Raw genomic sequence first — 17,676 nt, 5'->3', positions numbered from 1 at the left:
GTGCAATTAGAGAAGTCTGTTTGTGATAAAGCAGGTCTGCAGGTCTCTCTCTTTCTCCCTTTCTATCTCTGTCCTATCAAATCAAACCAATATGAATATAAAATAGTATAAATATAAAACTTTCTTACAAGGACAGAAAGGGAAGACACACAGAGGAAAACTCGGACTGGGTGTGGTGTGGTGTATTTCATCACAGCCAAGAACTCTGGAGAAAGAGGGAAGAGAAAGAATGGAAGGGCATTGGCCTACTGGTGCATGGTGGCGGAAAAGGTGCCCTAAGTATGGAGTGAGAGTGCTTTTGCAGACACCTATCACAGGGAGGTGAGAAATTGTACCCATGTGTCAACAGCTGTACTGTAACGCATTAAGCCCTTCCACCAATAAAATGATTTGAAGAAAAAAAAAACAAACACTGTAAAAGAAAGGAGGAGGAGAATGGGAAGAAGAAGGTAGGAAGAAAAAAAAATCCTGCGGAGGGTAGATAGCATAATGGTTATGCAAACAGACTCTCATGCCTGAGGCTCCAAAGTCCCAGGTTCAGTCCCCCCCCCCCCCCCCCCCCCGCACTACCGTAAGCCAGAGCTAAACAGTGCTCTGGTAAAAAAGAAATTTCCCATGAGTGGTCATCCCACTTCCAGTTATCTTGTCCATCTCCAAAACTCTCTCCCTTTACACTGTCTGAACTGGAAGACGCTTTGAAGAGGGTTAAACCGGGAACAGCTGCTGGCTATGATAACATCACCCCAGAACTCATTCTTAACCTGGGCCCCGCAGCAAAGAAGTGGCTCACTATATTCCTGTCCCACATCTTGGAATCTGAGTCTATGCCCAAAGTTTGGCGTCGTGCGAAGATTATAGCGGTTTTGAAACCAAAGAAAGACCCAACACTGGCCGCCAGCTATAGACCAATTTCTCTCCTCTCCACGTGTTACAAACTCCTTGAGAGGCTGCTTCTTTCACGAATTTCTCATCTTACAGAGAAATTCCTATCACCCGCCCAAGCTGGTTTCCGCCCAGGAAGATCTACCTGCGAACAAGCCCTGGCCCTCTCAACTTACATTGAAAAGGGATTCCAGAAGAATTTAAAGATGGGTGCTGTCTTTGTTGATCTCACAGCAGTCTATGACACGGTCTGGCACCGTGGTCTCCTAGTCAAGATCTCAAGATGCCTGCCTCCATGGGTGGCCAACACTATATCGTTTCTTCTCCAAAACAGAAGATTCTGGGTGCATCTGGGTGACAAGTCTAGCAGATGGAGACTTGCCTCAAGTGGCCTCCCCCAGGGCTCTGTTCTGGCTCCTAACGCTATTGAATATTTACATCGATGACCTCCCAGAAACTTTTTCAAGGAAGTTCATCTACGCCGATGACATCTGCTGTGCAACTCAGGCATCCAAGTTCGACATCCTCGAGGAAACACTCACAAAAGACATGTCTCTGATATCTGATTACTGTAAAAAATGGCGATTAATCCCTAGCACTGCAAAAATGGTATCATCTGTTTTCCATCTACACCATGCCTTTGCCTCGCGTGAGCTAAATGTGCAGCTTGGCGATACAAGAATCCGGCATGAAGCCCAGCCAGTCTATCTTGGCGTTACTCTCGATCGCACTCTGTCATTTCACGAACATCTCATAAAAACTGCAGCAAAGGTGGGCGCGAGGAATCACATCATTGCAAGACTGGCCAGCTCCTCATGGGGCGCGAGCGCTTCCACACTACGATCATCCTCTCTGGCATTATGCTATTCCACTGCAGAATACTGTGCCCCAGGATGGCTCCGCAGCCCCCATGTCCACTGGGTCAATTCCAAATTATATTCCTCCATGAGGATCATTTCTGGAACCATCCGTTCCACCCCGGTCCCATGGCTGCCAGTTCTTAGCAACATCGCCCCGCCAGATATTCGTCGGGATGCGGCATCATCTGAGTTCATTTCCCACGTCTACGCTCGACCGGACCTGCCAATATACGCGGATATCTTCGCCCACCCTGTCCAACGCTTGACGTCTCGTCACCCAATCTGGTCCCCTATGCCTACACTGAACTTCTCTGTTCCAGACTCTTGGAAACAGAGTTGGCAGTCAGCTGAGGTAAAGAACAAACACCTCATCACAGACCCCTGCAAGTGTCAACCTGGCTTTGACCTAGCACGTTATGATCGGGCCCTCCTCCATCGCTATCGAACAGGCCATGGCCGGTGCGCCGCTATGTTCCATCGCTGGGGAGCCAGAGACGACCCGAACTGCCCCTGCGGCTCCAGACAGACTATGACCCACATAGTCAACGACTGCCACCTCTCCAGATTCAAAGGAGGTCTCAAAACTTTACATCAGGCTCAACCTGACACTGTTGACTGGCTATGGAAGAAGGGCAAACGCTAGAAGAAGAAGAACTGAGCAACACCCCTAGCCAAAGGTGTTCACTTTTAAACCCCAAAGGTAAAAATAATTTTCCACACTTATTTTGCTACCGCAGCCTAGAAACATTGGGTACACCAAGCAGTAGCTACTATGACACTTCCAAAACCTTTTCCCTGTACTATATATAGGCTACGTATTTATCACATCATTCCTATGTTTATTGTATGTCAGAATTACCTTGGGTTCTGTGTGCTACTTAATATGACTTGGGAGTTTGAAAAAAAAAAAAAAAAGCCTATGCTATCCTTTCTCCCAGGATTTCAAGAAAGCAAGCAAAATCAGGCAAGTCCACAAGGTGGCAGCAATGCATTGCAAACATTTGATTCCTGCACTCAATCTCAAGAATCACAGAAACCTAATTCCCTACAAGCCAGAAGGCCATCCAAGGTGGAGTCACCTTTGTGAAGGAAACAAAGGAGAAGCTGAAACTTCACAGCAGTGATAAGACTTGAGGCTCCCTTACTGCTAGTAACAGCCAGCTTGAGAACCGGGAGTTTGAGCATGGCTTAGTGAAGAGACACAACACTATCGCAATGTGAAATCAAGTCAAAGACAAAACAGAAAAATGCCCTTTTTTGCTAATGTGGGAGGGTAAAAGAAGTAGGGGTGTGATGAGGAAAAACTGAACTTCTCAATATCCAGGGCTCCTTAGAGATCAGAATCCGGCATGTTCATAAAGTGGAGTAAGAAATGAAGAAGTGGTGGGAGCCAAGAGCTAGCTCCCCCAGTAGAGTACGCAGTTCACCATGAATGAGGACCCAGGTTCAAGCCCTCAGCACCACCTGGCAGCACCATGCACGACAGATGCTTGTCTCTCCTCTCTCTTTGTCTCCTCCTCTCTGTTCCTTTCTCCCTTTTTGTCTGTTTCTATCTTAAGTTTTAAAAGAAGGAGAGAGTTCATGGGAGGGGTGGAATAGTGCAGGTGAAAAACCACAATACACCAAAAAAAAAAAAAAAAAAAAAGCAAGAGAGTGCTAAGTGCAGTGTGGCATCTTGGTTTGGGCCCAGGAAGAGAAAGGGGACTCCAGTGGTAGACTTGGTGAAATCCCAACAAGCTACAGTTCCGTCAATGGTACTGCTCCATTATTCGCTTCTATTTTTGACTAATGTATCATGGTTATGTACAATATTAACTTTATGGAGAGCTGTGTGGAGTCTGTATGGAAACTGTATTATTTTTACAACTCTTCTTTCAAATTATTCCTAAATTAAAAGTTGATTAAAAATACTAATCAGTCTGTCTGTATTTATCTTTATTTGATAAAGATAATATAAAAAATCTTTTACAGAATAAAACATTTAAAAAAAACTAATCAAGGGGGCTGGGCAGTGGTAAACCCGGTTAAGCACATAATACTAAGTGCAAGGACCTGCACAAGGATCTGGGTTCGAGTCCCTGGCTCCCCACATGTAGGAGGAATGCTTCACAATGGTCTACAGGTGTCTACCTTTCTCTCTCCCTTTCCATATTCCTTCCCCTCTCAATTTCTTTGTTCTAGTCAATAAGAATGAAAAAAAAAAGGCCACCAGAAGCAGCTGATTCATAGTGTGGTCACTGAGCCCCACTGATAACCCTGGAGGGGAAAAAATTACTAATCAGGGCTGGGGAGACAGCATCATGGTTCTGCAAAGGACTTTCATGCCTGGGGCTCTGAGCTCCCAGGTTCAATCCCCAGCACCACCACAAGCCAGAGCTGAGCAGTGCATTGGTCTCTCTGTGTACCTTTTTAATCTCTCTTTCATTGAAAAACAATAAAATATTAAAATATACTAATCAAGCCATTGAAGTGGAAGCCTAGAAAGGAGGTGATGAAGGCAAGACTTCACTGTATCTCTGTTAGTCACTGTCATTTTGGAACTATATGAACATATTGAAAATACATCAAATACTGGGTGGGAAAGCAGCAGAATGGTTAAACAAATTACCTTCATGCCTGAATTTCTGGGCGCTCAGGTTCAACTCCCACTACCACCATAAAACAGAGCTAAGCAGTATTCTAGTGATGATTAATAAATAAAAAGGAATGAATGAATAAAATCCAACTTTTAGTGCTTAAAAATCAGCAAGCCCTCCGTCACTGGTCACTTCCATCAGGAACATCATCATAAGTTCTCTTGTGGGCTTCTCCATTCAAGATGAGGTGAAGAAGGTGAAATCACCATTATTATTTATTTATTTATTTACTGGGAGATTAAGGCTTTATAGTTGACAGTAAATACAATAGCTTGTACATGCATACCATTTCTCAGTTTTAAACATAACAATACAACCCCCAGTAGGTCCTCTGCCATCCTGTTCCAGGACCTGAACTCTCCCCCCACCCACCCCAGAGTCTTTTACTTTGGTGCAACACACCAACTCCAGTCCAAGTTCTGCTGAGTGTTTTCTCTTCTGATCTTGTTTTTCAACCTCTGCCTGTGAGTGAAATAATCCCATATTCATTCTGCTAGACTGTCATTCAGACTAGATGGAGGCATCAAAACCTTCTCAGACAAGCAACAGTTGAAAGAATCAACTATCACCAAGCTTGCCCTGAAAGAAGTTCTGAAAGTTCTCCTTTAAACAGTCAGACCACCAAAAATATGCCATCTTTCAGAACACTCTAAAAATCTACAAGAATGGCGTTAAAATATCTTCAATCTTTGATATCAATAAATGTCAATGGCCTGAATGCACCTATTAAAAGGCACAGAGTAGGAAGATGGATCAGAAAACACAACCCAACAATATGCTGTCTACAGGAAACCCACCTAACTCAATAAGATCAACACAGACTCAAAGTGAAAGGATGGAAAACTATCATACAGGCCAATGGCCCACAAAAAAGGACAGGGACAGCTATTCTCATATCTGACATGATAGACTTTAAAATCAATAAAATTTAAAGAGATAGGGATGGACATTACTTAATGCTCAGAGGATCAGTCAATCAAGAGGACTTAACAATTATTAACATCTATGCACCCAATGAGAAGCCATCCAAATACATCAAACATCTACTGAAAGAGCTACAGTAATATATCAACACAGTCATAGTAGGGGACTTCAACATCCGACTCTCACAACTTGACAGATCATCCAGGCAGAAGATCAATAAACACATGAGGGAGCTAAATGAGGAGATAGATAAACTAGAACTTTTGGACATTTTCAGAGTCATCCATCCCAAGAAACTGGAATACACATTCTACTCAAGTCCACATGGGTCATTCTCAAGGATAGACCATATGTTAGGTCATAAAGACAGCATCAGCAAATTCAAGAGCACTGAAATCATCCCAAGCATCTTCTCAGGCCACAGTGGAATTAAACTAACACTTAACAATCAACAAAAGATTAATAATAGTCCCAAAATGTGGAAGCTTAACAGTACACTACTTAGCAGCACAATTTGTAATAGCCAAAACCTGGAAGCACCCCAGGTGTCCAACAACAGATGAGTGGCTGAGCAAGTTGTGGTATATATACACAATGGAATACTACTCTGCTATTAAAAATGGTGACTTCACTGTTTTCAGCCGATCATGGACGGACTTTGAAAAAATCATGTTAAGTGAAATAAGTCAGAAACAGAAGAATGAATATGGGTTGATCACTCTCAGGAAGAAGCTGAAAAACAAGATCAGAAGACAAAACACAAGTAGAACCTCAACTGGAATTGGTGTATTGCACCAAAGTAAAAGACACTGGGGTGGGGGGAGGAATACAGGTCCAAGAAGGATGACAGAGGACCTAGTGGGGGTTGTGTTGTTATATGGAAAACTGGGGAATGTTATGCATGTACAAACTATTGTATTTACTGTTGAATGTAAAACATTAATTTCCCAATAAAGAAATTAAAAAAAAATTCAGCAAGCAATAAAAATCAGAAGCGAAGGTCATGTGATCATTTGTGTCAGATGGTTTTTCTTTTTGCCTCTGCTTCTCCTTCTCTTCCTGCTTCTGCTTCTTTTTTTTTTTTTTTTCTTCCTGTGTTATCACTGGGGCTTGGTGCCAGCACCATGAATCCACTGTTCCTGGCATACACACACACGCGCACACACACACACACACACACACACACACACACACACATACACACACACAATATGCCCAGTTGAAATTAAAAATAGCAAGGACACCAGAAGCTGTGGCAGGTGGGATCTGGAAAAAGGACATGGTTCACCTCCTCTGTACCATACAGACTCAAAAAGAAAGCAGACAGCTCTCCCAGAAAGGCGAGGGAGGGGGAATGATGAATTGGGAGAGGAGACATACACCATGCCTAGGTAGGCCATCAGAAGCTCAACGGGTTGATTAGGACCTCTGCCACAGCCCCAGCTGACAAAGAATGATGGGGACAGCAGAAGCATAGAGAAACGAAACTTTAGTCTACTTACTTGCTCGATTCAAGTTTTAAGGGCCAGTAAGCATCCCTGGGCTGCAGCTTCATGAAGTGGGGATCGATCGGTCCAGCAATCTGAAAGAGAAATTGAGCTTGAGTCAAGCTCTGCCATCCTCTTCCTCAGCCCGCTCATGCTGCACCCACCCACCATGAGAGGAGGCTGGACGTGGGGTGGGGGTCACTTCTAGGGTGACAAGGCTCTGAGGATACAGTATTGGTTTGATGGTGTGTGCAGAGAGGAAGCATTAGAAATTTCTCAGATTGGGGCACAGTTTGAATAAGCAACAGGTTTAGTTCAAGCAAACGCTGCCTCGTGCTCGCATCTGGCAACCTGAGACAAAAGTGGGGTGAAGGACACGTGGGGCCAGGAGCTTTCCCATGGCAGCCCCGGCCCTGCCTCTCGCCCTCACCTTGGCCCTCAAGACTTAGCATCCTCACACCATGAGGAGGCTCAAATGGGTGGGGGAAATGATGGTTTTTGTTCCACATGCCTTAGGTAATTGTCCATTTCATGTTGGTAATGAAACCTAACTATATGATGCAGAAGGTCATTTTCCTTTTACTTAATATTTATTTATTTAATTTGGGTAGAGACTGAGAGAAACTGAAAGGGCAGGGGGAGAGAGAGGAAAAAAACACCTGCAGTTCTGCGTAACCACTCGTGAAAGCTTCTCCCCCTACAGGTGGGGACTGGGGGCTTGAACTGGGGCCTTGCACCCTGTAATGTGTGCACTCAACCAGGTGTGCCATTACCCAACCCCACAGAAGGTCATTTCTCAGGTGACTTAATCTTCTGAGAAATTTTTCTGTGAGCAGTTTGGGTGAGGTGGCTGGCCAAGCATGCAGCCTCAAGGCCTGAACTCAAGTCCTCTTTCACCACATTCGCTGCCAAGACAGACAAGTCACTAAACGTACTTGAAACTCAGCGTCCTGTCCTGTAAAATGGAAGGCAGTCATCCACTATTTGGTTTCTATGTGAGGCAATAAAAACACACCCCTAATTTTAGGGACTTAGGCAATTTCATTAACAAATACACATGGCAGAGCAGTACTATTAAGAAGCACGCGTACACACACTTTATTGGACAACTAACTGCTTGCCAGTAAACCAGGCTGGCCAGTTAAAATGAATACTTGAGAAGCGACCCTATACTAAGCGTGCAATGGGGTGATCATTTGGGAAGAAAACGTGGGCATTCTTCAAATCGTAGCTGTGCTCTTCATATACTGAGGCACACAAATAATTTGGGTTTAACACAAAAGGTCCATTTTATCCACCTTCTCCTGGTGAACCTGATGCTGCTAAGAATTCAGGCTTTCCTGGACCTGCGACCCCAGTAAAAGTAAGTACAGCAAAGGTGAAATTATATCAGCCTGAAATAGCTCCAGATCTCAAGGAATGAAGTCTTCTAATAGATGGGAGCCAGGGCCATACACATTTCTATTAATCTGCTTTTTTTCCCCCTTTTTGTTGCCCTAGTTGTTGCAGCCTCGTTGCAGTTATTATTATTGCCATTGTTGACGTTGCTTTGTTGTTGGATAGGACAGAGAGAAATGGAGAGAGGAGGGAAAGACAGAGAGAGGGGGAGAGAAAGACAGACACCTGCAGACCTGCTTCACCACCTGTGAAGCGACCCCCCTGCAGGTGGGGAGCCGGGGGCTCGAACCGGGATCCTTACGCCGGTCCCTGCGCTTTGCGCCACGTGCGCTTAACCCACTGCGCCACCGCCCGACCCCCAATCTGCTTTTTTTGAAAGCTGATTTCTTTTTATTTTTATTTCTCTGAGCCTTTGGGTTATGAGAAAGAGAAAGCAAAAATGAGAGCTACAGTGTTGGAGTGAAATTGGAGTAATTTAACAAAATATATATATGTGTGTGTGTGCATGTGCGTGTGCGTGTGCGTGGGTGTGGGTGTAGCACCTTGTACTGGGAAAATCTAAACCAGAAATCCTTGGAGAGATGGTTGACTCCAGGGAGGCTGGGCCAGGAAAAATGTAAGAAGGTTCTCAAACACCTTACCAAGAAGTAAGAAAATGATAGGGAATGTCCAAAAGACACAGAAAATGGCTTGGGCAATGTGAGCCTCAAAAGCAACAATGAGGGACCATCTAGATGGTGGTGCACCTGGTTGACCGCACACATTGCCATGTGGAAAGACCCGGGTTCAAGTGTCTGTTCTCACCTGCGGGGGAGAAGCTTTACGAATGGTAAAGCTGTGCAGCTCTTGTCTTTCTTTCCCTCTTTCTCTCTGATCTCTCTTACCTCTCTCTCTCTATCCAATTTCTCTGTCTGTACCCAATAAATAAAATATTTTTTAAAAAGAAGTAATGATAGGAAGAGATCATCCCCAATCAGACAAAACTGTAATCACAAAAAACACTCAATATTATCAACAGGGAGAAGAGAAAGCTCTTCCTCATAGTAGACCCAACTTAGAAATATAGATGAAATAGCAGGTATTACAGAATTTTGCCTCAAATCACCTCCCCACAAAACAAACACCAGTTATCTGTAACTGTAGCGCAAACCTCCTGGCCTAATGGGGGGGGGGGGCAGGCTACCTAACACCAGAAGGGAGGGAAGCGAGCTGCAAGGACATAGTGCCCTTTGGATGGAACTTGATAAACATCTTGTACTCTTCCACTGGCGTGTGATGAAAAACAACACCGCTCTGGGATAGTGCTCTCCGAACATATGACCCAAATCTAATCATGAGAACACTGAGCACCGACTTCAAATAAGGAGCAGTCTACAAAACAAACAACCTACGAAATAAAGGACTGAGGCAGTGGTCCAGACTGAAGAAAGCAGATGAGACAAGACAGAGTGTCCAAAGGCAAGTGTGTTCCTGGATGGATGCTGTGGAGATATGAAGTGGGATCTGGGAGAGAAGAGAAATGGGGATTCTTCGTTCTGCTCTGGTAACTTTTCTGTTTCTTTAAAATTGCCTCCCACATAAAAAGGGAGGGGATTTCACAGTATTTCTCCTGATATGACAGTACAATGCTTTCAGAATTAAGGAAAAATGCATTTTAAACATGAAAACACATGTTCTCTATTTGTGTCTCCACTTGCTCCTGAGTCAGTCAGACGTTGAGTCAGTCAGAGTGGGATATCTGTAAGCCTCTTTGGAAGTCTGTGATTTGCATAAGTCAGGTGTGAGAATGTAAGCATACAATTCCCAACTAGTAGGCTTGGTTTTCTTTGTGTCTCCAGCTTGCTCATTATGAAGTACATGCTCTACATGTATGGCTCTGAGGTTTGCAAGGGACAGTCTTTAGACAAAGAAAAGGAGGGTCACCTCACGCTCCAATATCCACAATGCTCCCCTCATGCTGTGGTACTCCCACATGGGGCCAGTGCGTGAGCTATCTCCCAGTACTCTAGCCGAAGTTCACCTCCAAGTGGACTGTAGTGTTTTCTTCTTGGAAGAAGACACTGGAACCTCACCTTCATCCTATTGCTGGTCACTTCCTGTCACTCATCATTCCCATAAAGCCCACTCTATCACCATAACCTGGGTAGATCTCACAACCTGCACGGAAAGGAAGCCAGACACAAAAGCACCTAGACTACTGTGTGACCCAGTTCCAGGAAGTAAAAAAGGTGGGGTGAAATACAGCCAGGATGCCAGGAGTCCGCAGCACCCCAAGGAAAGGCAAGGAAGGGTTGCCTGGAATATAGCTTGGCAGGGGCCTCGTTGAGAATGCAGTTGCATGCTCTCCGGAGCTGGGCCCTGATGGTACTGGCTTTGTGAAAGCGCCTCTACCTCTCTGCTTAGGATCTGTGCTCTTAGCCTTACAACATGTCCTTTGACGTGGAGACTCCGAAGTCTACTCTTAAGGTAGACTAGTGGTCTACTTTAAGCTCATCTTCACTCCTTCTCCATTCTCAGAGCAGGACACAGATGTCCACACAGCTGGAGGCAGATCAGCAAGTTCTACACATGTCCTCCTGGTTCTCCCTCCTAGGTGCCAACTCCATGGCGGCCTCTGAGGTGGGGCAAAGCAAGGACAGTGTCTTGACTCCCCAAGTAGCTTCATGGCTTCCCCCACTCTGACTGCAGGCTTGCCTTTCCCACCTGAGCTCAAAGGTGCCATTCTTATGCATGGGGATGTAGCCCCCTGTCCCAGTGCCCTCCCAGACCCCATTAGGGCAGATTCCTGATGCGCCTGCCCAAGCCCAGCTTCAAACCCCTAGGAGTGCAAGCAAGCCTCTGGCACCATCTTTTGTTCCACCAAGAGGTGGTTGTCCTGGGACTCGCCTTCAACACGCACCCCCACTTTCTCTATCTGAGTAGTTCTTGGAGTTGTCTCAGCCGATTTTCAAGAATGAAGTGTCAGGCTCCCCTCCTTTCAGGCATCCCTTATCTAAATTGGCCTTTTCTTTGGAGCCCCATCTTTTGACTTTCAAGACAGGAGGGAAGAGCTTGCTTCATGAACCAGAACCCAAAAATGCATGACAACCTCTCTGCCCCACATGAAGAAATCTTGTTTCTAGTAAGTGGCTGAAAATACTGAAATCTTAAGTTTCTGAGACTTCAGAACACACCCTGTTCTGGTTTTGAAAATAACTGGGTTTTAAATTTGGCCCATCTTTGAAGTGATTTATCTGGGATGTTTTGCTAGATCCACCTTACCTCTAAAAAATAGTGTGAATTCAGTTACATCACCTTAAATGTAGAGATCATTTTTGTTTCCCATATGCAGGCAAAGCTACTGTTAAAGAAGCGACTTTTAGCAGCCTAGTGGTGGCAAAGTGGACAAGGCATTGGACCATCAGATATAAGGTTCCAAGTGCAGTTTCAGACATATGTGCTCTGGTTCTCTTCCTCTCTGATAAATAAATCAATCTTTTAAAAGGTAACTTTTCCAGTTACACCGTGAACCACTTGTTTCAAAGGAACTTGATTTTTTTTTTTTTTTTTACACAAAACCCTTTTCTGAAGACTCCACCAAGAAGGGCTCTCTTGTTTTCTAATTCCACTCTCATTCTTATCATTCTTGTTTTGCAAATTGTTGCTAATTGTGAGAAATTAAGGGTCATAGTTATTTGGCAGCTAGGGAGTTTTTCCATTCTTTTCAGGAAATATGTAACTAAGCTTTCCCAATAAAAGAAAGCTTAAGCAGGAATCAATCATTCTCTTCGAAGACAGTCTATTTTTAGTTATTTGGCAAGCTGCCTGTGTCACAGGGTTGCAAGCATTATAAAGATAGTTTACTCCACAAATATGTTGCCTTGCTCCTGATGAAGTGTCCAGGAAATGTCTGAGGACTTTTTCACCCCGTTTTTGACTTTTCTCAGAATGTGACTTCTATCTCTAGGCCTCAGACTCCCAGACTAACAGTTTCATGACAACATTGAAAACTATCGATTTCAGTAAGAAAAGTGATTCCAATGAAATACAGTTATCTGAGTTCCAAGTATTTAAGATAATAAATTATTAGTTTATTGTAACTTTTTCCTTCTGAATTCTGAAAGCATTTGAAATGACTGGTTGCTTTTTTTTTAACCCAATTAACTGGTTATAATCTCTAGTATGCCTGGAACAATTTTTATTCTCTTCATTTACATTCTGAAATCATATGAAACAATATCTTCTGTAGCACTTATCAAAGAAAAGGAAATTCAAAAGGACTTCCAATTTGGAAGCAAAATTTAGGCTAAAGCCTAGCAGAATTAACAATATCCTCAGGACAATTAAGGTAGTTGTGGGGAAGTATAACTTACATTTTTTATTACATTTAGAATATTGTATTTATTTTAATGAGACACAGAAAAAGAAAGGATGAGGGAGAGAGAGAACACAGCCCTAGTCAGCTCTGGCTTATGGTAGTGATGGGGCTTGCACTTGGGGCTTCAGAGCCGCAGGCATGAAGGTCTTTTTTTAAAAAAAAATTTATAGGGGGTCAGGCGGTGGCGCAGTGGGTTAAGCGCATGTGGCGCAAAGCGCAGGGACCGGCGTAAGGATCCCGGTTCGAGCCCCCGGCTCCCCACCTGCAGGGGAGTCACTTCACAGGCGGTGAAGCGGGTCTGCAGGTGTCCATCTTTCTCTCCCCCTCTCTGTCTTCCCCTCCTCTCTCCATTTCTCTCTGTCCTATCCAACAACGAATAGTGTCAACAATGGCAATAATAATAGCCACAAGGAGGCTACAACAAGGGCAGCAAAAGGGGGGCAAAATGCCCTCCAGGAGCAGTGGATTCATGGTGCAGGCACCGAGCCCAGCAATAACCCTGGAGGAAAAAAAATTTTTATTTATTTATTAATGAGGAAGATAGGAGGAGAGAGAAAGAACCAGACATCACTCTGGCACATGTGCTGCTGGGGCTCGGACTCAGGACCTCATGCTTGAGAGTCCAAAGCCTTTATCACTGCGCCACCTCCTGGACCACATGCAGGTCTTTTTTAAATTAAATTTTTAATTCCTGAAGATATGAGCATCTGATCCCCATATGGGAGCACCAAGCTTAGGGAAAGTTTCACAAGCCATGGAACGATGCTGTGATACTTCTCTTCTGTCTCTCCCAATTTAGCTGGTATTGAAAAGAAAAGTCTGCGGGAATAGTAAAATCATGCGGATGTCAAAAAATACTCAGTTCTGATCAGGAGTTGAAACGCTGTGAAGTAATAGCTCTGGGGAAATATTAGAAGGCTCCTTTGGGGGAGTCCGGCGGTAGCGCAGCGGGTTAAGCGCAGGTGGCGCAAAGCACCAAGAACCGACCTAAGGATCCCGGTTCGAGCCCCGGGCTCCCCTCCTGCAGGGGGGGGCCACTTCACAAGTGGTGAAGCAGGTCTGCAGGTGTCTTTCTCTCCTCCTCTCTGTCTTCCCCTCCTCTCTCCATTTCTCTCTGTCCTACCCAACAACAACAATAATAACTACAACAGTAAAACAAGGGCAACAAAAGAGAATAAAGAAAAAATTAAAAGTCTTTTTTTAAAAAAAGGCTCCTTTGAATATCGTAGAAGCAAGTGAGCTGAGCTAAGGGTGACAGAAGCCTGGTGGGCAACTGAGAAAGCCAGCACAGAGAAGCACTCAAGGGGATGGGTGGACCACCAAGGTGAGACTGAACAAACGTAAAAGGCTAGGCGGAGGATTGCTAAGAACGGCAGGGAAATCTGGCTGGAATGGAATGGATGGGAAAAGGAGTTAAGAGCATGAGACAGGCAGAGGAGTGGTTGTCAAGCCCAAGCCAGGTCTTGGAATTTAAAACGACAAAGACTGTAACTGAATTTAAGTGTAACACTTAAGAGTAGAACTCATCTTTCTGATACAACTGGTCCACAGTCTCTTATCTGCAATTGTAACCCCCTCCAAATCTGAACCCCCCCCCCCCGCCAGTTTGATACAAAATCTTAGGCAGCAAAAACTTTGTCAGGACTCCGATGTGAAGTGAAGTCTTGCTTTGACTTTCCTTTCATGTAGTGTGTCTGTATAGTTACCGCAGAAATATCAGAAAGCTTGATTACGGGAGGCAGCTCCAGTGACCCTGCTAGGGGCGTGGAGTGATGCCGGCTACACACTGCATGTTTCCTTATTTATTTATTTAATTTTTAAAATTATTTATTTATTCCCTCTTGTTGCCCTTGTTGTTTTATTGTTGTAGTTATTACTGTTGTTATTGATGTCGTCGTTGTTGGATAGGACAGAGAGAAATGGAGAGAGGAGGGGAAAACAGAGAGGGGGAAAGATAGACACCTGCAGACCTGCTTCACTGCCTGTGAAGCGACTCCCCTGCAGGTGGGGAGCTGGGTGCTCGAACCGGGTTCCTTTCGCTGGTCCCTGCGCTTAACCCGATGTGCTACCACCTGATTCCCCACAATGCATGCTTTCTAACAGCCCCTAACTCCTGAGCGCCAAAGCAACACTCTAAAGGGTTGTGGATAACAGATCCTTAACAGGTTTTTCTTTTTTAAAAGACTTTTAAAACATTATATATATATTATTAATATATATTAATATATACATTAATATATATAATAATATATACATTATTAATATATATTAATATTTATTCCCTTTTGTTGCCCTTGTTTTATTGTTGTTGTTATTGATGTCATTGTTGGTGGATAGGACAGAGACAAATGGAGAGAGGAGGGGAAGTCAGGGGGAGAGAAAGATAGACACCTGCAGACCTACTTCACCCCTTGTGAAGTGACGCCCCTGCAGGTGGGGGACCTGGGGACTCGAACCGGGATCCTTAAGCCGGTCCTTGCGCTTCGAGCCATGTGCGCTTAACCCACTGTGCTACCGCCCAACTCCCAACAGGTATATTTAAAAAAAAAAATTATATTTATTTATTTTCCCTTTTGTTACCCTTGTTATTTTTTTATTGTTGTAGTTATTAATTGTTGTTATTGGTGTTGTCGTTGTTAGATAGGACAGAGAGAAATGGAGAGAGGAGGGGAAGACAGAGAGGGGGAGAGGAGGGGAAAACAGAGAGGGGGAGAGAAAGATAAACACCTGCAGACCTGCTTCACCGCCTGTGAAGTGACTCCCCTGCAGGTGGGGAGCCAGGGGCTCAAACCGGGACCAACAAGTATTTTTATTCAAATTTAATCATCAAGTCACCATATAAATATAGCTTCAATTCTGCCCATGAAATTAGCAACAGTCGAGAAATCATGTAGTCTGTCTTTGCAAAGCAACTGCCTACAGAAATATCTATGGGTGGCAGATAGAGCCCTGTGATCTAGCTAGTGACCTAGATATAACATCTAGTCCAATTATCAAATACTTCAAACACGGAAATACTCAAAGCCCAAAAGATCAAAACTACTAACAGTCATAGCTTAACTCAAATCTGATGAGTCACCCATCTACAAATGGAATGGTTTGAACCAGAAAGACATATTCAATGATGTATTATAGAATATGAAATTCCAGGATAAAAAAAGATTTTATAGCTTAAAGATGATATTTAATGATATTTAATATAGTGCTAGGTACAACTTCCAAGAGAGAACAAGAGAGGGAGAAATAGAATGAAAAAAAATTATATATATATATGCTTGTGACCTATGACAAGCTAAGTTTCCTGGATAAGTTTCAGATTACCTTTCTCTTGCTTCTGACAGCATCGAGAATTTACAGGAACACAACATGATATTGAAATCAAGAAGTCTAACCTTCAGTGGAGTCTTCAGTAAGTCAGTTAGCTAACTTAATAATTAAATGTCACCTATATCCCCAGAATTATGTCTTCCCAACATGCATTCTTAATTTTTCACATAGCTAGCTTTAAGTATATAGTATCTGTTAACAGTGGCAAAAGAAAAAGCTGCAGTCAGAATCATGTAAAAGTCACTGCTATTGGCATGTGACTACCTACATTATTACAGAAAGCCTTACTTACCAACACTGGGAAATACTCTATTATAAATGTGCATGGGTGTACCTGCACTTCCTCATCCACACAACCACACAGAAAGGAAATCAAACTCAGAAATTAACATGCACCATTCTTCTCCACCTTTTGGTAGTAACTGAAAAAATACAATTCTTAACACTGTAGTATTGGTATTTACAAATTCAATTATTCTAAGAATTTGAACAAATAGACATTTGAGCTCAAGTAAATAAGCTCTATTTTACAGATTTGTTTTATGGCTCCAGATTTGAATTCAGACCACTATTGCATGGTTTTTTTTTTTTTTTTTTTTTTTACTATTCTATTTTTCAAGAGAATACTTAAGGCCCACAAAGACAGAAATAATTATTACAAGTGCCAGGAGAGAGAAAACATTTTCCCCAGTAGGGTTATTGCTGGGGCTCTGCACCAGTGCTCCAAATCCACTGCTCCAGGTTGCTATTTCCATCCTTCTTCCCCCCCCTTTTCTTTGTCTATCTTTTTAATTTGATAGGACAGAGAGAAAAGAGAGGGACAGTGACAGAGATACCTGCAGATCTGTTTCAGCACTCATGAAGTTTCCCCCGTGCAGGTGGGAAGCGGGGGCTTGAACCCATGTCTTTGCACATGGTAAGATAGGCACTCCAGTGGGTGCACCACTGCCCAGTCTCTGAGAGAAAGCATTTTTAAAGCACTCTTACCAAGACTTTGTTAGCTATTACCATATTTAAACCAGGAGGGTCATGCATCTATGAAAACATCAGAACTGCATTACTGAAACCTTTAGAAAGCTTCTACACGGATTCACAGAAACTAAAAAAGACCTTTTCAGCTCATACTTATCTTGAAACTAAAGACAAAGCAGCCTAAGTGACATACCTCCCTGGAACGTGTGACAAATGTCATCTCCAAAAGAAATCTCCTTCCACTGTCCAGGTCTTCTGACACTTGCTGAGATTTCTTTTTTTTTTTTTTTAATATTTATTTTATTTTATTCCCTTTTGTTGCCCTTATTGTTTTATTGTTGTAGTTATTATTGTTGTTGTCGTTGTTGGATAGGACAGAGAGAAATGGAGAGAGGAGGGGAAGACAGAGAGGAGGAGAGAAAGGCAGACACCTGCAGACCTGCTTCACCACCTGTGAAGCGACTCCCCTGCAGGTGGGGAGCCGGGGTTCGAACCGGGATCCTTATGCCGGTCCTTGTGCTTTGTGCCACCTGCGCTTAACCCGCTGCACTACAGCCCGACTCCCACTTGCTGAGATTTCAAGGTTGTCCGCATTCCCCCCAGTTAACTGAAGCATTCTGATGCTTCGCCTTTGGAGGGCTTGTTAATTTGGATAATACTGTTGCTGTCTAGCGTCTGCAGCGTTGTTTAGTGTATTACAATCACACAGCATTAAATCTATTTTTTTTTGTTGCCCTAGTTGTTGCAGCCTCGTTGCGGTTATTATTGCCATTGTTGACGTTGCTTTGTTGTTGGATAGGACAGAGAGAAATGGAGAGAGGAGGGGAAGACAG

General features: G+C 43.6%; 1 protein-coding gene across 1 annotated transcript in view; it reads right to left on the bottom strand.

Moving 5' to 3' along the window:
• ASB11 (ankyrin repeat and SOCS box containing 11) overlaps window positions 1-17,459 on the bottom strand; it is a 34,350-nt gene extending 16,891 nt beyond the window's left edge. Inside the window, 3 exon segments of the mRNA XM_060184049.1 lie at window positions 6,805-6,884; window positions 17,037-17,108; window positions 17,411-17,459. Of these exon segments, the coding sequence (XP_060040032.1) occupies window positions 6,805-6,884; window positions 17,037-17,108; window positions 17,411-17,459 (201 nt within the window).
• Window positions 17,460-17,676: the final 217 nt, after the last annotated feature.

This window comes from Erinaceus europaeus, unplaced genomic scaffold (genome assembly GCF_950295315.1).
Source record: "Erinaceus europaeus unplaced genomic scaffold, mEriEur2.1 scaffold_816, whole genome shotgun sequence".
Taxonomy (NCBI): Eukaryota; Metazoa; Chordata; class Mammalia; order Eulipotyphla; family Erinaceidae; genus Erinaceus; species Erinaceus europaeus.
This window is presented reverse-complemented; position numbering and strand designations above follow the sequence as displayed.